We start from the raw sequence: 27,763 nt of genomic DNA, 5'->3' as shown, positions 1-27,763 counted from the left end.
AGCACAAAATAACCATGGTTTTGACAACCACGGTTTTCGAAAACCATAGTTACACTATGGTTACTGAACCATGGTTTTGCTGATAGTAATCAATACACCAAAAAAACATGGTTACAGTAATTTTACTGTAATACTGTAAATGGTACTGCAGTATATTGCATATTTTTGTTATCCCGCAGTAATGGCCCATTGCAAATAAGCAGAAATTCTGTCTTTGTCTCTTTGTACGTTCAATGAAGCTACTCTGAGATGGGTCATTCAATTTATGTGTTGTTACTTTTGGGATGATTTTGACACATGTTTGCAGTATTTTATTGTTTTAATGTGTTTTGAAAATTGGTGTTGGAGTTTAGTTTACAATGTGTGATTTTGAGCATAAAAATGAACTGATTTGCCAATTGTGTGTTGTATGTATGTTGGTGCATTAAGAGTTTGGGAAATTTGTTTCAAGTATTGAAAAAACTGACATAGCAATCGTAAAAAAAGTGTAAAGCAGTTGAATAGTTAAATACAAGTTTAATCATATAGTTTACTTTTAAATGTACCAGTTTTATACAAGTAGAAATCACCTGGAAAATCTAAAAAGGACCATGTGAAATATTAAAATGAATATGACTTTTAAAAAACAATACTTGCTGATTTGCAGTATATATTCACGGACTCCTAGGAGCTTCCTTTTCTTCGTAACTCTTCTGAAGAGTTTCTGTCAGATGATCTGATGAGCCAGCATTTGTTTTTATTCCTCTTTTTCTTAAGTATTAGCTGTTGTGTTGGCCATGTATTGATCAGTGTTTGCTGCTGGAGGCAGATGGAGACAGAAGTGGATAAAGTTCAAGGACAGACCACAGTGTACAACCCTCTCTATGACAACTCGATGAAGCTTTTAGACGCTGACCGCTATGACTTCCAGCACGGTGGTGAGGTTTCACAGTTCTGCACATATCTGCATTGAAATAAGTGAAAGCTGACAGCAGTTTAACGCCTGTGTGTGTGTGTGTGTTGCAGAGGTGAGGTCTGATAAACCAGCAGGAAAACAACGATGTGTTCCTGTAGTAATAGTCATCTTACTGCTGCTGATAGCACTGAACTCTCTGCTGGTCTATAAAGGTGAGATAGAATAAAAATACATACATTGGCTACAGAAACTGTAGATGCATTTGTGTTCTTTTTTTGTTTATCTGGTAAACAAACCCAGTAATTTTGAAGAAAGTGCAAATGTACTACACAATTGTGTCTAGTCTATAACTGTATTTCTTTGAATGCACCATACAGCAAAACAAATGGATTCTTTTATTTGTGTCCATGGCATGAAATTCAGCTTTTTCCGTGCCTTGAGCACAAATGTCTATTTCTATAAATAGTTTTTCGTATCCATGGCACGACCTTTTCGTTTCATTTTATTTATTATTTTCTCATTGTGTTTTCCTATTTTCTTACCATTGTCACTTGGTGTCACTCTCTCTTACATTTTTAGACATCCTAACCCAAACCCCAACTCCAGACGAGAATAGTTTTAAAAGCGGAAGAAAAACATGTAGAAACCAATACATAAAAGTACATCCTAACCCAACCTTTAAAATTTGACCCCAAGCGACAATGATTTAAAAATAGAAAAAAATGACAAAACAATAAATAAAATGACACGAAAAGAAAATCGTGCAACGGACCGAAAAAACAATTTATATAAATTCGTGCTGAGTTACACGAAAAAGACATTTGTGCTGAATTTTGTGCCATGGACACAACAATAAATTGATAAAAATTTTGTGACTATAGCACGACTTGCCGTGAGATCATGTTGTTGTTTTCCAATGAGCTGTAGAACATTTTTGGAAAGCAAAAATTACTCTTTTCAAGGCAATGCAACAGGGCCTTTCAAGATTGTTCATTTTCCACTTTCCCACATTTTCCACTTTCCCACTGTTATATTTTTTAGTGCTGGGCAAAGATTAATCGCAATTAATCTCATACAAAATAAAAGTGATTTTTTGCATAAGATGTGTGTGTATTGTGTGTAATTATTATGTATATTTAACCACAGACACATATATTCATTTTTTATTTTATTATTTATATATATATTTTTTAAATCATATAGAATATAGAATATATAAATAATATTTAAAATAAAATATATAAACACATGTAAATATTTCTTAAATAAATACATGCATGTACGTGTATTTATTTATACCCAAAAATCTTTGCCCAGCACTAGTATTTTTTTAATATATTTCAAAATATGCAAAAAAGGCCAAAAATATATTGGTGAAAATACATTTTTGTAAACATATTGCAAAATAAATTTTAGTTCATATATTTTTTGGCTATTTTTTGTATATTTTGAAATACTTTTAAAATTATGTTTATAAAAGAATTCTTTTTTCGAAGGCGCTCGATGCGAAGTTCGTCACAACATGTATGTAGTCTGTCATGTGTGTGGTTCGTAATTTCAAAATATGTGTTCGGCGCGTCGAGTGAACCTATGTGCAACTCGTGGAACCTATGTGCAACACGTGTCTTGTCAAAATAAGTGCCTGCTGCAGATGCATCTAGGGTTTAAAAAAAAAGACGCTCGCATTTGCCAGATACTCGCATTAATCTCATGCGTAATCAGAGTTTACTGTTAAGGGAGTGTCTTGAGTGTATTTTGTGTACGTGAGCGTCTTTTTAAACAGTTTTCACGAGTGTGCAGCAGGCACTTATTTTGACAAAACACGAGCAACACACATGACAATCCGAACACATCTTTTGAATTTGCACCCCTCGGAAGAGCAGTAACGAGCTGCCACTGGCACTTAGAGGGTTTTGCATCTGAGATTTTCATGTGTTTATTACAGAAGTTCTTAAATGTGCAAACTCTGAAGTTTTGCTTCTTTATCACCTTGGTATTTATTATTCAATGATTTGTGTGCATGTTTTGTATGTAGTTTTTACTCTGGAGTCTTGGGTTCACACTCACTGTACACCAGCTGATGATGTCAAGATAGAGAAACAAGTCAAGCTGGGCAGTTTGAACTCAGATGAGGTACACACACACACAGACACACACACACACACACACACACACTCTGGTTTCCATGTTTTTTGGGGACATTCCATAGACGTAATGCATTTTATACTGTACAAACTGTATATTCTATTCCCCTTACCTGCCCCATTCCCTAACCCCAACCATCAAAAAAAACTTTCTTGTACCTTAGATTTTCAATAAACATCATCTTGTTTGATTTATAAGCTTGTTTCCTCATGGGGACATCAAAATGTCCCCACAAGGTCACAAAAACACTGGTATTCCTATATTTGTGGGGACAATTGGTCCCCACAACGTGATAATTACCAGGTACACACACACACACACACACACACACACACACAATGTATAGAAAATGGCTTCACATTGTAGAAAAAGTTGCCATTGTGAATATTGTTCCTTAATTCAAGAGGTCTAAGAAATACTATATCATGTTTTAATGACAACTGAATGTTAAAGGGACAGGGATTGAGTTAAGTATGGAAATAATAATATAATTTATTCTGTGTGTGTTTGATAGGAGTGTCTGTCTAATCTGTGTCAAGATAACGGGACTTTAAATAAAATAATGACTCAACTACATGAGTTCAATGTCACTGCAAAAACAGGTAAACACAACACACACACACATTTAAAACAATCTGGTAGGACAAAACATTGGGTGGGTTGCACCAACAAGGATTATATTAAGCAGAGTTTAGAGAAATGTAGGTTTGTTGATCCCAATTAATTTTTTATTTGAGTCGTGTTGCACCACTTACATTTTAACACTGATAAACAAATCTACTGTAATGTATAAGGAGGTTATCCAAGACTTCATGCTTCATAGCCGACAATGCTACTCAGCCGCCAAACTCACTCTGTTGAAGCATTATAAAAAACGCATCTTTAAATCCCGCCACCATGCTCACGGTGTCTGTTTCCTAATCCTTGTTGGTGCAACCCACCCTAAGTTACGTTGACTTAAATGATATGGTTTAAAAGATTGGTTAGAAGTTGCATACATATGCACTGTAGACTCATGTGTGTCCTGTATATTCCTTTGTATTTCATAGCCATGGTTTGTCCGCCTGGTCCACCTGGAATACCTGGTCCACCTGGACCTACTGGTGAGTTTCCATATATTTTTACATGAACACATTTAAAGGTGCAGTAATTGGAAGCATCTCTTACTCTTACTCAACTTCTACTGTATTTCATTCTTGTTTCTTTAATTTATTTACTGCTAACTGTGCCAAAAGAACAACATTTTCATGACCACTGGTTTAATTACTTTGATCTCTCACACAACACAAAAATCCTCCAAAGTCTGTAAAATATGAAAAATTTTATTCGTTTTCTATGGTATCTGTTAGTGTTATATTCTTCTTCTTCTGCCATGGACATCTATAGCATCCCATAGAATCATACTGTACGTACATATATCATTTGGCACACAGATAAAGGACAGTCTCAAAAGTTACTATATCATAATTGTAGTCCCTAAAGTTAATCCTCTAGCGCAGTGGTCATTAACCATTTTAACTTCAAATTAATTTATTTATATATCACATTTAAGTGCAACAATTTTGCCCAAAGTGCATCACAAATTAAAATCGTCTCAGGTTACGTATGTAACCCTGGTTCCCTGAGAAGGGAACGAGACGCTGCGTCGCCATAGCAACGCTTTGGGGAACGCCTCGGCGTGACTAATCTGAAGCACGTGTAAAACATAATCAATAATTTGATGATTGGATACTGACCGTGATGCCGTGCGGACCAGGGGTATAAGGAGGCATCCCACACAAACACACTCGCTTCCAAGTGCCGAAGCAAGTGCCTGTAGGGATGCAGGGAGTATGGCATGGAGACGCAGCGTCTCGTTCCCTTCTCAGGGAACCAGGGTTACATACGTAACCTGAGACGTTCCCTTTCGAGGAACTCGAGCTGCGTCGCCATAGCAACGCTTTGGGGAACGAGATGCCCACGCTTCCATACTACCAAATGCCTGTAGCGTGTATAACTGAACACAGTCAAGGCAAAAGAACCTGAGACCCCAAGGAGGGGTCCAGGTCTAAATTATAAAATCTGACGAAGGTGAGCGGCGAAGACCAACCGGCCGCATCACATACGTCCTGGAGTGAGGCGCCTGACCCTAAGGCCTTAGAGGCAGCCATACCCCGGGTAGAGTGGGCCCTCACAGCGACGGGTGAGCGTATACCCTGATGTTCATAAGCCAGTGAGATAGCGTCCACTATCCACCTGCTCAAAGTCTGCTTGGTCACCGGTAAACCTTTTCTAGGTGAACCAAAGCACACAAATAGCTGCTCGGACTTCCTCCACTGAGCAGTCCTGTGAACATATGTATCCAGTGCTCGCACAGGACACACCAAATTCAGCTTTTCCTGGTCCGCACTCCTGAATGGGGGAGGACAAAGGGCCTGCAGAACAATGGGCCTCGGCACATTGTTCAGCACCTTAGGAACATAACCTGGCCTTGGGTGTAGAAAAGCCTTAGCCATCCCAGGTGCAAACTCAAGACATGTCGGGGATACCGACAGGGCCTGAAGGTCCCCCACTCGCTTTAAAGAAGTTATAGCCAGAAGGAACACAGTCTTAAAGGCCAGAAACCTATCTGGCGAAGTCTCAAGTGGCTCGAACGGAGCCAACGAGAGCCCTTCCAGCACGACCGCTAGGTCCCAGGTGGGCACCCTAGAGCGACTAACAGGTCGCAATCTACGAGTCCCACGAAGAAAGCGAGCCACCAATGGGTGTCTACCCACTGACGAGCCTTCCACAGGAGTATGGTAGGCAGAAACTGCTGCCACATAAACCTTAAGGGTGGAAGGAGTTAATCCATCAGAGAAACGCTCCTGCAGAAACCTCAGCACCACGTCGACGGGGCAGTTGACTGGGTCTGTCAGACGAGCCGAGCACCAAGAGGTGAAAGCTTTCCACTTAAGGGAATAAAGTTTCCTTGTGGAGGGGGCTCTGGAGTTAAGAATGGTCTCCACAACCTCAGTTGGGAGACCTGAGTCTATGAGCCTGGCCCCCTCAGTGGCCAGACCCACAGTTTCCACATCTCTGGGCGGGGGTGGAAGACTGCACCCCCTACCTGAGACAGAAGGTCCCTCCTGATAGGGATCTCCCACGGGGGGCTTTCCAGAAGGGACATGAGGTCCGAAAACCATACTCGGGCTGGCCAGAAGGGGGCTACTAACAAGAGCCGAACCCTGTCCTGGCGAACTCTCTCCAGAACTCCTGGGATCAACGTGACCGGGGGGAAGGCATACAGACGCAGCCTCGGCCACGTCTGCACCATGGCATCCAAACCCAGTGGAGCCGGATGCCTCAGGGAGAACCACAGGGGGCAATGTGTGGTGTCCTGGGATGCAAACAGATCTACGTCTGCGCGTCCAAATACAGTCCAGATGTGGTTCACCAGAATTTGTCGCACCAGCTTGTAAAGTTTCCGCGACCGTAGACCTCCTTGGTGATTTATGTAAGAGACCACAGATGTGTTGTCCATCCGGACAAGAACATGATGGCCCCTCAGGTCTGAAAGGAAATGCCTGAGTCCAAACCATACCGCCATCATTTCCAGGCAATTTATGTGCCATAGACGATGATGCGGTTTCCAGCGATTTTGACCCTGACGGCCCTCCATAATCGCACCCCAACCTGTGAGAGACGCGTCTGTCGTCAGCGTCACACGCCGACAACGCGCTCCCAGCACAGGACCTTGGGACAAAAACACTGGCTTTGTCCACATCACCAGAGCACACAGACAACGGTGCGTGACTTTGATCATATGAAAGGGGTTCCTCTTCGGGGAAAAGCCCTTGGTCTTTAGCCACCACTGTAGAGGTCTCATGTGCAGCAGACCCGCGGGAATAACGCTGGACGCGGCTGCCATAAGACCTAGCAGTCTCTGAAACTGCTTCACCGTGCGTAGCTGGCCCAGCTTCAACGCTCTCGCGGCTGTCATGATGGCATCGATACGTGCAGGCCGTGGCATCCCAAATCACACCCAAATAAGTGGTTCTCTGGACAGGAGAAAGCACACTCTTTTTGGTATTCAGCCGCAACCCCAGATCTCTCATATGTGCAAGAACAACATCTCTATGCTGAACCGCCATCTGTTCTGACTCCGCCAGAACGAGCCAATCGTCTATATAATTCAATATGCGAATGCCTTTCATGCGCAGAGGGGTTAACGCTGCATCCACACATTTCGTGAATGTGCGAGGTGATAATGCCAGTCCGAAAGGAAGAACCCGATATTGGTATGCTGTGCCCTGATACGCAAACCTCAGGAATTTCCTGTGTTGGGGAAGGATGGAAATGTGGAAATACGCATCCTTGAGGTCTATGGTGACAAACCAGTCGCCCGACCTTATTTGTGTGACAATGTGCTTTAGTGTCAACATTTTGAATTTTAACCGCATAACTGAGCGGTTTAATTCTCTGAGATCCAGAATGGGACGTAATCCGCCGTCCTTCTTTGGGACAATAAAATAGTTGCTGTAGAACCCTGTGTCTCTCTCGTGTGGAGGAATAATCTCTACAGCCCCCTTGCACAAGAGTGAGTTTACTTCCTGTTCTAGAATTAGAGCCTGCTCGGGTCGCACCGCTGTGGGCAGAACGCCGGAAAACCGAGGTGGGTGACATTGAAACTGAATGGCATACCTGTGCTCGATTGTGCGTATTACCCATTTTGATACATTGGGCAGCTTTTCCCACGCCGCAATGTAATTTACCAAGGGAACCAATCGCTCGAGACTGGCCTCTGGTGTGCTTTGTGTGCTTTGTGAACTTTGTGAGATAAAGACTGCTCTGCCCTGCCGCGCTACGTGCGGCAGAGCTGGCGTCATGATGCGCAGGGGGCACCGAGGCACAGCGGGCACCATAAACTGAGGTGCATACCACTCCGCCCCGGCAGGGGGAGCCCCCGCTACGCCTGATACTAGGATCTCTTCTTCGCCGAAGCCTTCCTCGCTTGGATGACGTGTCTCAGATCCGACCTCGGTTCGGATTTCCGTGATTGAGCGCGATGTACGGTCCCCCGTGAGCTCTGAGGGGGAGCACGGGACGCCACACTCTGTCTCTGACGATCTCTGTGAGAGTAACTACAAGATGGTTGGGGCAGCGCACGCCCAACAGGCTCGTAGCGATCTCGACGAGGAAGATATCTTCTGAAAGCCGCCGCCTGTCTCTGCGTTTCCTGGAATCTCTCGACCACGGAATTAACAGCGTTGCCAAAGAGACCCGAGGGAGCGATCGGGGCGTCCATGAGAAACACCTTATCAGCTGATTTAATGTTGGACAAATTCAGCCAAAGATGCCTCTCAACCGACCGACTTTGCCGCCTCGCGAGTTGCCCGGAGGGAGACATCTGTCGCCAGACGCAGCGAACTGACCACGTCTGGGTTCGTTTCCTTATCCTTAGCCAGCTTTTGTAATGACTCAGCCTGGGACGCCTGTAACAGCCCGATGGTGTGCAGACAGGCGCCCGCCTGGCTTGCCGATGTAAAGGCTTTACCAACAAGCACGGACGTGATGCGGGATGGTTTATTTGGCAGCGAGGGTGCCTTCAGAGAGGCAGCCGAGGGAGGAGACAGGTAACTCGCCAGAGTCGTTTCCACTTGGGGTAGCGATCCATACCCGTGATCCTTTGCCCCCGAGATGTTAGAATAAATGTTGGACTGAGGGGTAAATGTACGGGCTGAATAGGGATGACTCCAAGACCTAGACAGCTCACCGTGGAGATCGGAGAAGAAGGGGAGGCGCCGCTTAATAGGCTGTGCCGGTTGCTTCAGATACCGCTCATCCAGACGGCTCTGAGGGCGAGCGCACTCCTGCTCAGCCGGCCAGTCCAAGCCGAGCTGAGCCACAGCAAGAGTAACCGCCTCCACCAGCTCATCGTACGCGGGGGAGACCGTAGGTGCGTCGTCAAAGACTCCGATATCTCCTGCATCAACACTCAAGACGTCCACATCCTCAGAAGACAGAGAGAGCGTTGGACTACCTTCGGGGGCAGGAGGAACAGCTCCTGGCGCACCAGAGGGAGGGAGTGACACCACCGAGGAGGGGAGAGAAACCGACTCCATCTCCTCGGTGAGATCCATTTGCGACCCTCACGAGTGCAGTCGCCGTTCTGCCTCAGCAGAAGCGGGACCAGAGCCGTGAGGGGCGCGAGCCTGAGCACCCTCCTCGAAGAGTGCGAGGCGAGAACGCAGCACGTGCATGGGAAGCCGTTCACAATGCACACAGTCAGATCCCTCAAGACCAAACTGTGCATGCTGCGCTCCAAGGCATTTTACACAGAGGTTGTGTGTGTCCGTGTCCGTGATGTAACGCCGACAGGGAGGTACACACAACTTAAATTTCTTAGACATACTTCAGAGTGTGTTAAATACATACACGTAGTCACTTGCTGAGGCACTAAAAGCGAGTGTGTTTGTGTGAGATGCCTCCTTATACCCCTGGTCCGCACGGCATCACGGTCAGTATCCAATCATCAAATTATTGATTATGTTTTACACGTGCTTCAGATTAGTCACGCCGAGGCGTTCCCCAAAGCGTTGCTATGGCGACGCAGCTCGAGTTCCTCGAAAGGGAACCCATATAGGTACACAAATAAGATGCACTTAAAACCTACCATAAACATATACAAATAACAAGCATACACAAAAGACCACATAATAAAAAAATCCCACATCAAACTTTCCTTAATTCGAAGGACAGTTGGAAGAAATATGTCTTCAGCTGGGACTTAAAGCGACACCATGTAGTTTTTCAACCTTCATAATAAATTTTCAAGACCCTTGTGATAGTACATCGACTTTAAATAGGTTGAACGACATGTCTACCATAGCCTGACGGGGTCTGTATTTATTTTACTCGTACTTTAAAACTTAGGGTTTCGGGTAGTAACCAGAGCACAAAATTCAACTGCTTTACGGCATACGTCACTTGCTCCAATTCCTCGACACAAATTTTTTTTACATGCATTTTGCTAGAGGCTATTTAAGGAATGAGAGAGCAATTTCTATTATGTGACTCTGTGGCACCGTGTTAATGTCACGGACATATGACACGGGCGACCTGGGTTTGATTCTTCTTTAAGGCAATTTTTTATATAAACTCACGATCTTGATTCATACATTAATGCGATCTTCTTTATAAATGACAGCAATTATCTTGCATATAGTTCCCTGTATTCAGATGCTGCATTCACGTGTTCACGTATTTACCTTTCTTTTACTGTCTATGGTATTTACATTACAATCCAGGATGCTATAGCAGTCAAACTTGCTCAAACTCACATAGTGTAAAACGAAACCATATTCATTCACCAATCAGATCCGAGCGTTTCTCTCTTCCTCATTTGCTGCGTTCCGCTGTCACTCGCGTGACGTATTACAAAGCGGCAGACCTAAACACATCTGTTTACTTGGATTTGGAGTGACAATTTTCACACAAAAGAGAGGAAAAACGAGCACCATTGCGTAAAATCCTGGTGGCGAGGGAGAGAGGGACGATGCAACAATATTTATTTCAAAAAGGAAATACTTCTGGTCGTTTCTCAATTGGAAGGCTGCAGCCTCCGGAGGTCAAATATGCAGGCTGCATACGTCATCAAGCCTGGTTTATTAAGGTAAAATGAGCATTACATTCGCAAATCATATGCATACTGCAACAATTTACGATTAACTAGGTATAATAGTCAACTTTATAATTGTTAATATTCTGAAATGCAGCTTAGAAATACGACATCCGGAGGCTGCAACCTTCAGATTGAAAAATGGCTTCTGCCACGAGTTTCTCATCAGAAAGTTGCAACATGACTGCGTTTCCCCCTGATGCCTCAAAATGTTGATCGTTTAGCGTTTTAAAGGTTTAGTTTAGTTTTAAGTTTCAAGGTTGGCCAGTTCTTTTCCTTTGCGACAGTGCTGCGGCGCTTGTGGCCTCTAGGGGCGCTAGGCGTGAAAAATACATGTCTAGCGCCCCCTAGTGGCTAAAAAGTTCTGCGGTGGGCCTTTAAAGACCTCTACCAACGGAGCCTGCAATGACTGATTTCTTAATAGACCTAATGTAGTTTGGAAATAAGTTGTGAAATGCTTTAAAAAACCAAAGCAAAATCTTAATATCAATCTTATACTTGACTGGAAGCCAATGTAGAGAAGATAATACCGGGGTAATGCATTCCCTCTTCTTTGTGCTCGTCAGAAGCCTAGCTGCGGCATTTTGCACGAGCTGCATTCTAGGGAGTTGCTGTTAAGAAATCCCATGAGTTACAATAGTCCAGTCGCGAGGAAATATAAGAATCTCCAAATTTCTAAAACTCAAAAAAGGTTTAAGTTTATAGATAATTTAAAGCTGATAAAAACTGCTTTTTACCATGGAATTTATCTGTTTATCAAAACTGAGAGATGATTCTAATATGACACCTAGATTTTTCACACTGTATTTCACTGTCATATTTAAAGAAGCCAGAATGTTGTACATCTTCTCTTTGGTCTTAGAAGGACAGAGTAATAAGATCTCTCAGTAATAAGATTTTTTGCCATTGAGCTGGAGGAAATTATTGGATAGCCAACCTATAAACATTGTTTAAATGAACAAAGAATGTTCTACCCTTAATAAAAGACTGGTTTTAAGCCCAACATCTCTGTCCCTGACATTGGTACAAGGCAAGATTTATCTCTATCTCTTAAGATAAACCCTAGTTGGGCAAAAACAGCCCACACTGTACCTTTAACTTGAGGCCTTGACATCATGCATTAATGCAACCTACTGTACAAAACGCAGTTATAAATTATTGCTAACAACATTCTCAATTTATGTGCAGTTCTAGTTCCCTCTTTATGAAATCACATTCTGCAATGCAAGAAGTCAAAACTGCTGTTGTGCTGTCTGTTACTGAATATTGAGACAGACAGTCTGAGGCAGTCTGCATGGTGACTGTCCTCTCCATCACTTTGATTGTTTTTATTTGTGAAAATGCCAGAGGTAAGTGGATCCAAAGAAGACGCTCAACTTGTTGTCCACATGCAGTTAGGAGAGTAAACTTTTCTCTGCAAAACAAGTACCCAAAAGCCAATGTACCCTTGATCTGGCGTAAAGCTCAATGTCATTTTGCATATCAACCATCTCCATGTCAGTTCCACTTGGCAAAGCAAATACTTTTTACCTTTTTCAATATCAAATGCAGCGATTTTCTCCATGATGTCTAACTCACCAAAACGCTGATTTAACTCTGTTGCCACTCTGTCCAGGTGAGCACAGTACTTCTCCTTTTCTTTAATTGCCTGCGACATTTTCTCCAGGTTGGGAAAGTGTCTTAAGCTTTGTCCACACGAAGCCGGTGCATTCCCTATACGATCATTTTTTTTCCTCGTTCTAAAAAAAAATCCGTAAACACGGCGTCGTCTCAAGAAATATCTGCGCACACACGAAACCACTGAAACCGACTGAAAGCGGTGTAGTATATATGCCAGATCAGTATGGGGCGCTGTAATTCTGCCATATATATACACTATACACGGAGAAGAAGACTTTGAGCATGCGCATAACCTTGCGCGCTGTATACGAACCAAGAGAAGAAGAAGTGATGGCGAATGCAACAACTTCAAGAGCTAGAGCGAAGTCTTTCTCCTGGTTGTCTTCCGTGGTGGATCTAAGAGCATGTGGCGTATGGTGTTGTCCATTATCGCTTGTTGCTCACCACGATTGCATAGAAGCAATAGATTTTGCTGTAATAAAGCTAGTAGGCTTAGTAGCTTCTGTAGCACGAACACAATCATGTAGTCCGCCATTATTGTTGTTGCTGTTACATGTGAGGCTTCTGACACGTGATGTGATGACGTTTTCGCTTCACAAAATATATGGATTGGCTGTACACACCAAACCGCAAGAGTGTCGATTTCAGATTTATTCACATTAGGACCCGGTTTCAAAAAAATAGCAGTTTCAGTCTCCCAAAACGCCGGATCCGTGTGGACGAAACGCCAATACGATAAAAAATTTATACGTATACAGTGATACGAGTCTCCGTGTGGACAGCCCCTTAGCCTCCTGGTGTTGGCGGTGAGGTTGAAGTGCTTTTTCTCAAATTGAGTTTATCAGTTTCACCACCAGTGTCATTAACATGTTGCAGGACAAACATTGCTTCCTTTAATAATTCTCCATCTGTAAATGTTTTTTGTTTTTAACTGAAACATGACTGCCAAAATGATGTTTCAGTAGCAGCAGCCTTATTTTGAGTAGCAGATTTCATAAAAATTGATTGCTGGACATTCATTCCAGTTTTAGCTCTTTTACTTTCTAAGCATGGATTGCACTTTTTGGTGGGTAGGTGTCTTTACATTTCTGCTGTACTGTATTGTGGTAAAAATCCAGATTGGCCCTTTTAGATAGTGCTTGTGTTTGGTGGCACAACACATGTAGTACAGTTGTCTTTCATCAAGGTTAAGAGGAATTCCACCTCTCAATCTGGATGGAAACTGTACATTTTTACCTTCTCCTGTGGAGTCTCCGCCATGCCCACTAACTTCATGCAATCCAATCACTAAGAAGTGGTGGAAATTTGTTCATTATTGTTTTTAATGAAAAACCCAACAAAATAGTCTCATGACAAACTCATTAGAGCCGGGAATCGAACTCGGGTCGCCGCAAGTGTGGAGCTCTTGAATTTTCTGAAATACCTGAAGACACTCCAGATAAAAAGTTATCAAAAGCTTTTTACAGGCCATTCCATTTTCATATAGCCTACCACGACAATGAATTTGCCAAAATGGATATGAGGCTGTATTCAATTAAATTCTATTTATATAGCGCTTTTCACAATTGTTAAATTGTTTCAAAGCAGCTTTACATTAAAAAAGCAGGAGACAACACAGAAAAGTAGAGTACAGCGGCTAAGATTTAACCATACTAGCGAGCATGGTGTAATATATAGAAGAGAGCTCTAAGTTAAGCCAATGTCAGCTGACTCCCTAGGCCTACATTGTTAGACTAAACTGTAATTTCTACAGTTACTTACCACAAAATGTCCAGTAAAATACCATCATTTTCTTTTCCAGTTCATTACTGTAATATGCATTGCATTATGGGTATTAACCACTGATCTATATAAATGACTGGATTGCGCATGACGTCACAATTGTGAAGCCACCACGCCGCCATGTTGGTATACCCAAACGTTCTATTAAATCAATGGACGTTATCAGATTTTAATGATAAAACATCACTTTACTCGTCTTAGTTTTTATATGTGAAGTTACCCTGTACATTATTACAACACAAACGTCCAAATCATGTAAATAGTTATTTACTGAAAGTTGTACATTTTGCGTTTTAAACAGTTATTATACATTCATCTCTATAACAGTATCAGATCAGCAGACAGACCGCAGCATATTTAGTATTAATGACAATAAACGTGCTCATTCTGAAATCTAAATAAATAATCATGCTTTGTACCGTATGTGCATGCAATAATTTGCTAGTTTTGTAATTATGTTATCTAAACTTACAAGTTACCTAAACTTATTTAGAGAAATAACGCTGACCGTCACAGTGTAGCTGAATGACAAACAAAACTTTATTTATACCCGTGTCATTAACAAATGCAACAGACACACTCACCTTAACGTTTTTTTTATAAATCCATTATCCTGCCCGATTAAAAGATGAACATTGCAAATAACACCAGAATTAACAAATAATTAACGTACACATATCCTAAAACTTAACCGTGTGTAACTGACATGCTGTAAAGGGGGTACATTTTGATCATGATTTTGAATGAAAGTCAATGACGCTCTCTGCCGGTTGGGTATACCAAGATGGCGGCTCGAACTCTGCGCTGGCTTCACCTCACGCAGTTACGTCAAGCGTTCTATGCGCAATCCAGTCATTTATATAGATCAGTGGTATTAACATTTAATTTACATTGATTTAATGTATTTTTTGAATTTGCGGTAGACTGCTGTAAAACAACAGCAGTAGTGCTACTGCAGTTGAATAAAACAGTGTTATAGAAGCATATAAAATGGAAAAAATAAAATATCTCTATGAAATGAAATACATTTTATTTGTTGCCAGTGAGTTACCGCATATATACCATAAAAAGTCTAACAGTGTAGGGGTAGGAAAAAATTCCTAGGAAAAAAACCCTGACTTGGCCAGGAAGAAAAATTATTTTTTTATCCTTTTATGGGAATAAAAACATTTAAAAATATATATATATTTAGTAGATTAAACGGGAAGCGGTCAGTGGTCGCTGGGCAGACATCTTCATGTATCTTCATAAAACTTTTGTGTAATTACATGTAACTTCGTATCTGTCATTACAAATTGAATATGTCATTACAGTCATGATTTGAGGGTGCATGCACCATTTCCTCACAGTGTTACCTAGTGGTTTTGAGATATAAAAATGGTTTATATAACTTTTGCTTATAATTACTGCAAATTAAAATCCTGAGAGCAGTCTTGTTAGATTCATTGAGGCATGTTGAGTTGAACAAACTAAATGGTTTTCGGTCAGCCATTTTTTACGTCAGCTATTTTGACATTATGTGCAGTATTTTACAAACGCAGTTGTGCATCACTATGAATATTGGAATGGTTCATTGGAAACACGTTATAGTGGTCAAGAGATAGATATACTGTAGAAAATTCTAAAAAATTATTATAGCACTTGACTAAACTGCCATACTGGAAGCTCCCTAATATAATCTACTGAAAGTTGTGATGGCACTGTGGGTGCCTTCTTCACTCTCGGAGTAAATGGATAGCATCTCGCCAATTATTATACATTGGTTATACACTTGTTATTGCAGTGCATCATGGAATTTAAGTAGTGTACTTGGTAATGACCACAATTTTTCAGACACTACTATAAAATGACTCTCCTATCAAAAAGTGCTTTACATAATTGTGCATGGTGCTATTTTGGACACAGCCCAGTTTCAAAAACTACAATAAAAATGAAGGCAACGCAAATAAAATGACTGACTAGGTAGACATATGACAGGTAGCCTGTATGTATTATTAACAACGTAATGGGCTGTATAATGCAGTTACTGCCAAATGAAAGAATGGTAATGTCAATGACAGCTAAATCATTGAGATCTTGTAAAAGTCTCCTCATCCGTCCTCAACAGTCTGTATGTTTTCAGCTCTCCCTGCTGGTTGAAAAAGAGAAAAACTTAACTGAAGTTGAATCCTTTAACCTTTGTTTGTTTCTTAGTCTTTTCTATCAACATGAAGGTTAAATAGTGATTTCTGTTGGTGTGACAAGACCAGGAGTTCCGCAATAAGATTTAATATACTGTCTGTAATTCAGTCTGTAAATTAAATTAACTGTATTTTATTAATTATGTTAGCATCTTACTATTTTTTTTGCACATTGACACCATTTTAATAACAAAAAACTTAAGTACATTGAAACAACAAACTAAGCTAGTTTTTTAAAGCTTCCATTTGACTTCTGTCACCACAGAAGTCTCTTAACATAGAGGAAAGTAGACGGCTGCTTGGGGCCCCCTACCAGCGGTCATATTAGGGGGTCCCCCAATCAACCTAATAAATAAATAAACACATAAAACCCTTATCATCATGAACACTTCAAAAGCATTGTAAATGGTATTAATATTCTTAAGACAGTGGTTCTCAACTTCAGTCCTCAGGCCCCCTCCCAGAAAACTTTCAGATGTCTCCTTATATGAAACACCTGAATCCACTCATTAGGCTCCTACCAGAGGCTGTTTCTCAATTCCAAGAACGCAAAGAACGGACTTGCGTCCTCGTGGAGATCGAACTTGCCAGGAAACCTTGAAAGAAGTACCTCAGAAGGTCGCAAGAACACAGAACGCACTTATGAGAATTGAGATGTGTGCGATTTTCCTGTTGGTCACCTGACCTTCGCCATTGTTTTGCCGCAAGGACTTCTTGGGGTGTAAAGTGATTTTCGAGCATCCTCGATATAAAGAACACATCCGGGTATTTTCATGCGTCCTCTGTACTTGCGTTCTTGAGAATTGGAATTGAACTTCGACTGTTAATGATGACGTAGAGCGAGGACACGAGAACGCAAGATCGCTGAAGAACGCATATTGAGAAACAGACAGAAGAAAGTTTGAAACGTTTCCTTAATTAACACACTAACAAGCTGATGAACTGAATCAGGTGTTTTATATATGGAGACATCTAAAATGTTCTGGGAGGGGGGGCCCGAGGACTGGAGTTGAGAACCACTGTCTTAAGAAATACGTTGAAACTTTGAAGTAGTAATTAAAATGTCCAGTTCATGTTTATCTTTTACTACACACATACACCCCCTTCTTTCACAATGAAATTGACTAGTCGGTGCGCGCTGGGCAGCATAAAAAGATAAACACAGACGGGCTCTATCATACATCACGCGCAATGCGCAATGTAAGGATCTTTTGCTAGTTTCAACCCGGCACAATTATCATTTTCACTTTAGCGCCACGTTGTTTAAATAGCAAATACATTTGCGCCCTTGGTCTGAAAATGAGGTGTGTTCAGGCGCATTGTTGGCGCATTGCTATTTTGAGGCAATTAAAATAGACTACGCCATTGACCAACAAAACCGTCTCTAAAGTCTTTGGCGCAATAGTGCTTTTGTTATTTAATAAGCGCGTTAGAAATATGCGCCTATAAACGGAACGACAACGAGGGTTTGCTTATCACATACATGAATGCGCAGCCACAGAAAAAAGCTTTTGAATATGAAAGATTAAAGGATAAAATTGTAAAAGATTATTATTGAGTCTCTTGGACATAAATGAGGACAGATTATAAGACGTTAGAAGGCGTAAAGAGCTGCTTCACCTGTAGCCTGGTAGTAAAAAAAATGCTTTGCTTTAAACAAATGCATCTGTTTTTAAATGTTTTTTAAATGCTTCCCCACGGATTTATTTAATATGATGACTTTGTACCTGTGGATATGGTGAGATGAGAAACATTTTTAAGTAACGCTTTTAAAAAATCCATGGCACTGTCCGAGTGCTGAAACCCTTCGGCTGTTTGTAAATTCTTTATCTCTTCTTTGTATTTTTGAGTACAAACCTTTTCTTGCATATTTGCAAATTATTTTATGAGATTACAATGATAATGTAGGATATCCATACATTTACAGCTATTACAAGCATGCTATTTTTACTTCCATGACTGAAAGAAAAAGGCTTTTAAAGGTTTTAATTTAAATAAAAAAATAATAATTTCAATTCAAATAAAAACAACAGAATTTTTTAACATTATTCTTAAACTGGTGGTTTTCTTCCTCCGTTTATTTTTTTCATTTTACAAATTCTGCCTTCTAAATAGCGATTAGGCATGGTGCCAGGCGCAACTTGCTTTTAAAGGGATGAGAACTGAGATTCTCTTTGGTTTTTTGCACGTTACGCCCAAAACACACCCATTACTCATTAGGAAAATAGAAACAACCCTTTTAGGTCATGCACTTGGCGCATAAACAATTTTTCCTGTTGTTAAATTAGCAGATTGTTAAAATAGGGCTCAGAGTGACAGGAGGACTGGGAAAGTACACGAACAGAGATGGATGAAGACCCACACACTTTAAATATAAAAGTGATTGTGGACTGGATTTTTTTAACCTTTTATAACAGTCTTGAACATGTGAAAGATTAGTAACAATATTGGCTTTGATGCATGTTAGTTTTTGTGCAGCATCAGATTAAAAAATGTTATCCCTCATTTACTGTTGTAATGTGCTACACTTTGTGTGTTCTCTGATTTCCATCTTCATTCTGTATTTAAAAAAAATTGTTCTTTTCTAAAGATCAGATAGGGGGGCCCCATACATGCATTGGGCCCCCAATTTGCTAAATCCGCCACTGACCACAGCTCATTGGTAGAGAATTGCTGTAACGAAGTACGTTTTGGATTCCTCATGAAAAGCTGTTCAATACACATCACATGATTCGTGTTATTGTCGCTTGGTGCTTTCCTATCTTTTTTGAAGTCCAATGCTTCTAGCTTAAATGCTTAGATTAGATGGGAAAACAAACTCACTTTGAAATACTGTGTTACAACTTCAGTTGATAAACATCAGGGTAAGCATTTATGTTCATTTAATCTTTTTCAGTGTTTTCTTTCTTTGTTTTGGTATCCTGATCTTTGCCATCTGCCTGATGTGGGTTAAGATAAGAGCTGGGAAATGTTGCACATGTTAAGCCGTGAATGTGCATTACAGTGCATTACAAAGTATTTTATGCATTTACAGTATGTGTGTTCCCTGGGTTGGACCCAGTGACCATTGCACAGCTAACACAATGCTAGACAGAAACATATTTATGGCGTGGCTGTTTTGTACAGTCAGTAGTAATACTCTGTCTGTTCTCTAACAGGTACTCCAGGTCGACCAGGTGAAAAGGGAAAAACTGGCTCACCAGGTTAGTGCATGCGTCCGTGCGTGTGTGTGTGTGTGTGGGGGGGGGGGGGTTGCAAATGTGATTTACGGGGACATGAATAGTGTATGACATGTAACTATGCTATTACCATGGTTTATGGGTAACTGGTTTAATTAGTTAAAATGCCTGGTCGGAACACCAGCACAGCATATCTGTATTCATTAGCACTCATTTGAGTACAGTGCTCTTTGACATCGCTCTCTCTCTCTCTCTCTCTCTCTCTCTCTCTCTCTCTCTCTCTCTCTCTCTCTCTCTCTCTCTCTCTCTCTCTCTCTCTCTCTCTCTCTCTCTCTCTCTCTCTCTCTCTCTCTCTCTCTCTTTCTCTTTCTCTCTCTCTCTCTATCTCTCTCTCTCTCAGGGGGGGTAGGTCTAGCTGGACCATCAGGTCAAAAAGGAGAAAGAGGAGAACAAGGCACGGCAGGGCTGATGGGTCCACCTGGCACCATGGGTGTACCTGGTAATTACTCTTTTGCAACTATCATCACAAAACTTATGATTAACCTACCACAGCATTACATTAATTACTGTCTTGTGTCTCCTTCTCTTTCCAGGTATTCCAGGCTTAAAAGGGGATCCGGGGGAGCAAGGATTGCAAGGTAAATCTTACCCAATTCAACAGAGAATATGTATTCTTTATAAGAGAGATGTAAAAGACTTGGCTTACTTCTGCACTGATGAAATCTTATCTGGTTGAATCTTTGCACATTAAAGGTTTAGACGGTTCTCCAGGATTTAATGGAACAGCGGGTGTCCCGGGAATGCCAGGGCCCCCTGGACGTCAAGGTACATTTAGACTAGGTCAAACTGAAGTTTAGATGACACAGGGTGGAACAATTTTATGTGTCTAATGCTGCATGCACACTGCCAGTTACTTTGTGTGTGGCTCGTCTCTTTCAATGAGGTAATTCTGGTTGTCCTAGTAACAATTATAAATGAACGTGCAACCGTCCTCTCAGGAACTGATGAAAGACAAGTGATGTAAACTCCACTGTTTTATAGGTAGTCGCTTTCAAATGTCGCTCATTACTTGCAAAAAGTTTAACTTTTCCCAACTTTGTCGCATAGCTGGATATGCCCACTTCCTGACGTAGCTTGACATGCCCACTTCCTGTCACTCGTGCTGCTGGAAGTCCATTCAAATGAACAAGATTGCGTCACTCTGCCATTGCTAGTCACTGGCGGTGTGCATGCACCTTTATATGTCAATCTTATTTGTATTGTATTTAAACTGTAACACCACAACTCTGTATATGCAAATAATTATTTTATTGTTATGATCACTTATGCCAATTTTCCTGGCATTTACAATTTACAAAAGTTGTTAAACCCTCGTAACATCTCACACACAGTCAGACAAAGTTTGTCTAACACATACTAAGAGCAGGTCTAAAAGGAGACTCTGCTCTTGACAAAATTTGCATCACATATTCTATGGGTGGAACACAACAAAACCATGTGAAATATAAGGGAAACCACTGCTTCATTATTTAGTAGATTTTCAACACAGTTTATCTGTCTTTCTCTTAGGGCCTAAAGGAGACACCGGGCCCCGTGGTGAGCGTGGAGTGCCAGGACCTCTAGGGCCTGGAGGTAAGAATGCATGTGTACAGAAGTGTGGTTTAAATACAAATATCTGTATAAACGCTGTAATCTCATTAACTAAGCTTTAATGAGTGACCTGTTTTGTAAAAGCACTTAAGCCCAGCATTATGTAAACACAACTTCTTTTTAAGCAAACTGACTTCTGGAATTTTGTAAAGCCAGCCAGTGTGTTTGAACATCTAAATTCTGCATGCATGTGGAATCTGTCAAGAACTTTCCAGAGATCTTGGTTTTAAGTTCAGTAGATAGTTTAGAGTGTTTTGGTTAGCATAGACATGATTTAGTTGGTTCTTTTAGGACCTCCTGGTCCAGTAGGACCGACTGGACTACCAGGACCACCTGGACCAAAAGGCTCAACTGGACTACAGGGTGATGGCAGACCAGGTGGGAGTGTTAAGACAAATGCAAATAAGTGTGATATATGCCATTTTGTAACTTTTGTAACTTTATTGTTTTTAGGAAGCCCAGGACCACACGGTCAAAAGGGAGATAGAGGCTTTTCAGGTAAATATACAAATAATAATGTAAACAGATTTTTTACAAACTGAGGTAGTTACACAGATAACATCTCTAGGGTGTTTATGTGCCAGTGGAGATGATGCTCTCTCCACACACCTTTGGCTGAATGGCCTTCCACTACTGCTTCCCAACACATTTCTCTTTGACCCACCACCGAAAAGGTCTCATGTGCAGCAGCCCAGAAGGAATTCCGTTGGACGTTGCCGCCATCAGACCTAATACTCTTTGAAAAACTTCACAGTGAGAACACCGCCTAATATGATCCTAGACATTGTTGCCAGAATTGATTTGGTGTGCGCGGGGGAAAGATGTGCCTGCATTGTCAATGAATCTCAATTCACAAAGAGAAACGTTGTTCTTTGCTTAGTGGTTAACTCTCTGGGGTTATGAGACTTTTTCCATTATTATGTTTTTAAGCAACTGAAAAAGCACAAATGTCAGTGCAGGTCAAAACTTCTCCAGGGCTCTATAAACCCATTAGACCCCAGAGGGTTAAGTTGCTCTTTTTGGCATTGAGCAGTAACCCCAGATGTTGCTTATGGCCAACAATGACAAAGGATTGCCAAACTTTGAGACTGCTAACACCAACCAGTCATCTGTATAATATAGTATGTGAATCCCCTGTAGTCTCAGTGGAGCAAGGGCTGTATCTATGCATTTTGTGATCATGTGAGGAAAAGAGCAAGACCAAACAAAAGCATCCGATATTGGTATACTTTGCCCCTGAAGCAAACCTCAGAACCTTCTAATGTTGTAGAAGGAAGTAGATGTGAAAGTATATATCTCTCAGTTCTATCATGGTGGAATCATGTCCTCTAAACTGATTCCAGCCACAATAACTGGAATAGTTAACATTTAAAACTTGTATCTCCTAGAGACCAATTGAGACATCTGAGATCCAAGAATGACCAAAGCCCAAAACTAGTGGTTTTCTACCTTGGGAGACCCATCATTATAATACTTTTTGAAAATGGCCAATGAATGATCAATAAACTTTTATCAGCTTGTACATCCTCGCTACCCTTAATGGTGGTGCAGCCAGGGGATATGAGCAGAGTCTCCCAGTGGACTGTGCTATTGCAGGGGATTTATGCCTGCAAGGTGTTGTGTCCCCGGGAGGTGAACGTGATTTTACCAAGTAGGATGTGGTTTAGTGGGTTAGTGTTAGGGTTCTTCAACTTTTGTGTCAAGAGCCTAAACTGCTGCTGGACAGACTGTGTTTGCTCTCCATGCCAAGGTGATCCTTCAGGTTCACGAAACCAAGGATGCCAGCGTCACACCAGACCGTTAGGAACCCCCCAAGGGCTTAGAAGCGTCCCTGTAGTTCTTTTTTCCTCCATTAGTAGGGAGAAGGCTGCAGTTCTTCGGCTGCAGTTCTCATGGATTTTTGCGTTCTCAATCGAGCACTTCAAGACCAAGTCACTGTTTGGCATTGGGCCGTGGCACGCATCAGATTTTCATCTACTTTGTGTGTCACATCTCTTCAGCCCATGGTCGACCTCAATTTCCTGTGGGCTGGTGTGCCCCTAGGACTGTGTGCAGTGGGCATGTGGCTGCGGGTTCCTGGACAGGACCCCACCTGCATTGGCATATCAGTTGCCTAAAGCTGATGGAAGTTTTGCTTGCCCTAAGGAGATTTCGTCCTCTGATTCAGTACAAGCATGTGTTAGTTTGTTCTGACACCACAATGACAATACCATACATTAACCACCAGGGAGGTTTGCGCTTCCTTTTGCAAGCTTTCTTTGTCGTCAGTGGATGCCTAAAGTTTTGTCCGGCCTTCTCTTACATTTTCCTGAGACCTCGGCCCGTTTATGTGCCCAATGTTTCTACCACTCCCTTTCGAGACTAGGTAGTAAACCTCCAGGCCCTATCTGATGGTAGTGATCAAGCCTTGTCATTATTGTGTCCAGTATACGCTCTCCTCGTTTGCTTTCGAGGTCAGTAGAAGGGGAAGGCTTTATTCAAGCAAGGCTCACCTGTTGGATCTTTGATGCCTTTTGTTTGACATACCGGTCCCAGAATTTGCCCTGTCCTCTGGGGATGCAGGCTTATTCTACTAAGAGTGTTGCCACTTCATGGGTGCTGGCTAATGGCACCTTTCTGGCATATCTCTCAGGCTGCAGGCTAGGCCACTCCTAATACTTTTGCAAAGTTCTATAACCTTAGGCTTCAGGCAATCTCATCCCAGTTGGTGTCAGCTCCAGACACCCAACCTGGTTGAAGGCTGATGGCCTGGGTTGTGCCCTTCCTTTTCTCTGGGACCCTTTTTTTAGTGGATTGTCTCCTTTTCTGCAGAGAAGCCCATCTTAATTGATTAGTTACTTTTTGTATAACCCGCTTTGAGCCTTTTATCTAAGCCTGCCTTCAATTCTCTTACGGTTTCCCTCAGGTAAACCCTGGGTCTTCCCCAGAAGGACTTTCACCATTTCACTTGAGGTCAGTCAAGCCTCGTTTCTTGTGATATATATTTTTCCTCCAGATACTCTGACTTTTCACAAATACCTCTCTCTGGTAGGTTATGGTCTCTGTCTACCTCTTAGAGGGGCTTCCCAATGCTTTCCTAGTATTTTTACTATGCTGTAGTAGGAATCTCCTTTCTCGTCCCTCTGGTATGGTCAACTTCTCTTTTGTGCTAAAAAGGTTATTAACTTTAGGAGGCTCCCCTGTACACTCTGTTTATGGGTTTCGCCTGGGCCAAGGTTTCTGACACGGTCCCCTAGTGTCACATCATCAACACAACGCTGAGTGAGTGACAGAAGGGAAACATCTGGGTTATGTATGTTACCTCGATTCCCTGAGGGAGGGAACAAGACAATGTGTCCCTCCTGGTACGTCACTGACTGACCGTGAATCGGCCTAATTCGTTGCTGCTCCTGAGCACTCCTGAGCATACCAGCCCTCCTGTATACCCGGATTCCCGGGCAGAGTCAGGGTATGCAAATTTCATTTGCCAATGTTCATTGATCATTCATTGGCCATTTTCAGAAAGTATCAGAGTGATTGGTCTTCCAATGTTGAACCTCTAGTATCACATCATTGACACAACGTCTTGTTACATACGTAACCAAGATGTTTATGTCTGCATGAGAAACATTTCAAAGGCTGAGGCTGCTCTTTCACCGCAGCCTTCTGAAGGAAAGAGCCGCAGGAAAAAAATTTAAGCTGCTGTTTGTTTATCTGCTTCTTGAAATCTGTCTACGACAGTGCAGACAGTGTTTTCAAATAAGCTAGTGGACGTGATAGGGGCATGTCGGAAGTTTGAAAGAGGACAGGGTTTTGAGACAAATAAGTAGCTAGTATTTTACTTGAGGAATCACCCCATTCTCATTTTCTTTATATCCCTGAATATTAGAGAAAACAGATGATGAGCTTGTGTTAATAAGGGCAGAGAATGGTCTTTTTTTAATATTTAGGGATTTCATGGTGGAGATCAGGGAAAAAGGGAAGCCCCCGATGCTGAGGCTGGACCCTTTTTTTAAATCTTTCATTTAGTTTGCTGGATGATTTAGATTCTAATTTCTTAGTTGGGAATTCAATATTTAATCTCTACTGCCCGGGTGACAACCTCTATTAATTCCTGATATCCATGTGTGCATGTCTCTTTCTGTGTGTGTATGACTGTGTCTATTCATGTTAACTTACAACCTCAGAGCTGGAGTGTTGCTTAGGGCTCCCGGTTGCAATGAAACATGGACAGGGGACAACACAGCACTTCCCTGCTGAAAAAACAGCATACCAGCAAGACCAGCATATGTTGTATTTTGGTGCTGGTTTGTTAGTGAACACCAGCTAAACCAGCATCAAACCAGCATAGACCAGCATAATTCCCATTAACTGCTCACTACCCATTTAAACTAATTTAAACTAGCTTTTTGACTAATACACAGACAGACAGAAAAAAATTAACAGACAAGTTCACAAAGAGTGCTCAGAAGCTGTAATGCTCTGTCTGCGCTTCCCTTTTATGCCATCTGGTATCTGTCACACTCGTAAAGTCATCTCCCATTGCCTATAAAATGGACTAGTTTCACAAAGTTATTCAGCTACACAAGCTTTCCCCAAAGTGCCATTTCATGATGCAGCATTGCTGGCATAATGCTCTACCATTTGAGCTACAGGAATAGCATGTGGCTTATATACTGTAGCTTAAGTGTTGGAATGATTTTGGAGCCCACTTGTTCTCACATGTCACTTTTTAATTTTAGCTATTAAGCATATTACCTTAACAATTATCCAAAGCGACTTTACAATGTTTACATTTTTATCAGTAGGTATGTTCCCTGGGTTTAAACCCATTACCTTTTTTGCTGCTAACACAATGCTCTACCACTGAGCTATAGAGGAGCTGAGGGAAGAAAATCTATTTGTATTTCTTCAATTTTTTATTTCCTTTCCTGTAGGGTTGAAAGGGCAAAAAGGAGAGCCAGGTATTTTTGCACATATGGGCACATCTTCTAAACATTTTGAAAGTTTTTTTATTTTGTCGTTTTGTAACTAAATTGATTTTGCGTTTTAAACAGGTCCTAAGGGCGAGAAGGGCAATATAGGAATACCAGGTGAAACCCCAAAACCAGGTAGTTTCCATAATAACTGATTCAGCTTTGTGTACCTCTGCACATGTTGTATTGTTTGTGTAACGGAATGTTTCTTGGTAGAAAAACATGTATTGTGAGCACAAAAAAATAGTATTTGTTTTAGTTACTTCAGCCAATCATATGTCAGTTTAGTTCATGTTTAAGTTAAGTTTGATAATAAGTAAAACCATTGTGAATTTCTTAATTGCTCACAACTTGCTCTTTCGTGGCTTATGAAAGCAAACTATTGACTTTTACTACTCCAAATTTCATAAAAATATAATATACACAAATAGAATGCTGTTAATGTAAAAAATAGATGATGATATAGGGTACAGAATATTGATTACAGTATTGATGTGGACATGATTAAATCTGGTTTTAACAAAATTTTATATCAGAATTTGTTAGAATTAGAATATTCCCTTTTAATTTCAGGCTTTAATGTTTTGGCAGAGCACATTTATGCCAAATGTGATTTGCATCAACAGTAAGCATCAACAGTGAACAGTGTTCCTTTTTTAGCGAGGTGCATTAATAGCGTCTGTCACGTCTTTGTATTTCTACATAGCCATTATCCGTTTAGTGGGAGCATCCAACCGTGGAAGACTGGAGGTGCTTCATCAGAGTGTCTGGGGAACAGTGTGTGATGATAGCTTTGACAGCTTTGATGCATTGGTGGCATGCAAGATGCTGGGTTTCCAGAGGAACATCGATGTGTTCCCTGCCAGTGGAGGTGATATATCTTTCTATGGCTTATACCGTGTCTGGGGTTTCTCTGAATGGTTTGAGGGCATTTAGATTCTAGTTTTCAATACCTTGAATTGCTGTGTCTGCTCCAGGAACCGGACGCATTTGGCTGGATGAACTGAAATGTACCGGACAAGAGCTCAGCATCTTTGACTGTCCAAACGGAGGATTTGGAAACCATAACTGTAACCACAGCGAGGATGTAGGAATTAGCTGCGCTTAAGTAAACAAATAATGTTGCCATTATATACATTTTATAGCCGTTGTATCTGTATGTAGCCACTTGAGTTTAAAGCATTTAAAATAAGCTTACATAAACACATTAAAACTGAAAGTTGTGTAACGGTACAGTAGGATTTGTGGGATCTCTGAGTGTGTATCACTTTAAACCTTAAACCTTCCTAAAAAGTCACATTTAGAAATTGTGGTAGGGTCTCCCCATCATTCTGCCTACATGATAAAACAATGTGGGAATCCTAACAACGTATGCAACTGAATGGATTCCTTCTGTCTTTTTGTTTAGTTTAGACCTGTACTTACACAAGTTGGCATATTGTAGTGATGATTAAATTGATGAAAATATGTGTGAAAGTGTGTGAGATGTTTGTCAAGTATGGTAACCCATGGTCAAAATGGGACCACTGCATTTAAGAATAATAAAAACATGCACTGCAAGTCGTGAACACACACACACACACCCGAAGCAATGTGACTGACCCAACTGAGATTCAGTTTTTCTTTAAATAGTGTCGGGTGAATGATGTCAACTGGGTTTGGCCTGTACGTCAGCCCCCATACTCCCAATAAAGCCCCATGCAGCAAGGTTCCAGAAA

The 27,763-nt window shown here is 41.4% G+C and overlaps 1 protein-coding gene across 1 annotated transcript; it reads left to right on the top strand.

The window, feature by feature from the left end:
- Nucleotides 1–759: 759 nt before the first annotated feature.
- marco (macrophage receptor with collagenous structure) lies at nt 760–27,763 on the top strand. Its single transcript, XM_065293155.2, has 16 exons — nt 760–917; nt 1,006–1,107; nt 2,931–3,028; nt 3,555–3,642; nt 4,090–4,143; nt 19,420–19,464; nt 19,841–19,939; nt 20,034–20,078; nt 20,194–20,265; nt 21,010–21,072; nt 21,382–21,468; nt 21,544–21,588; nt 26,007–26,033; nt 26,127–26,180; nt 26,752–26,916; nt 27,023–27,763. Exons 1-16 carry the CDS (start codon nt 809–811, stop codon nt 27,151–27,153), a joined length of 1,284 nt encoding a protein of 427 aa, XP_065149227.1. The 5' UTR covers nt 760–808; the 3' UTR covers nt 27,154–27,763.

This window comes from Paramisgurnus dabryanus, chromosome 15 (genome assembly GCF_030506205.2).
Source record: "Paramisgurnus dabryanus chromosome 15, PD_genome_1.1, whole genome shotgun sequence".
NCBI classification, from domain to species: Eukaryota; Metazoa; Chordata; class Actinopteri; order Cypriniformes; family Cobitidae; genus Paramisgurnus; species Paramisgurnus dabryanus.
This window is presented reverse-complemented; position numbering and strand designations above follow the sequence as displayed.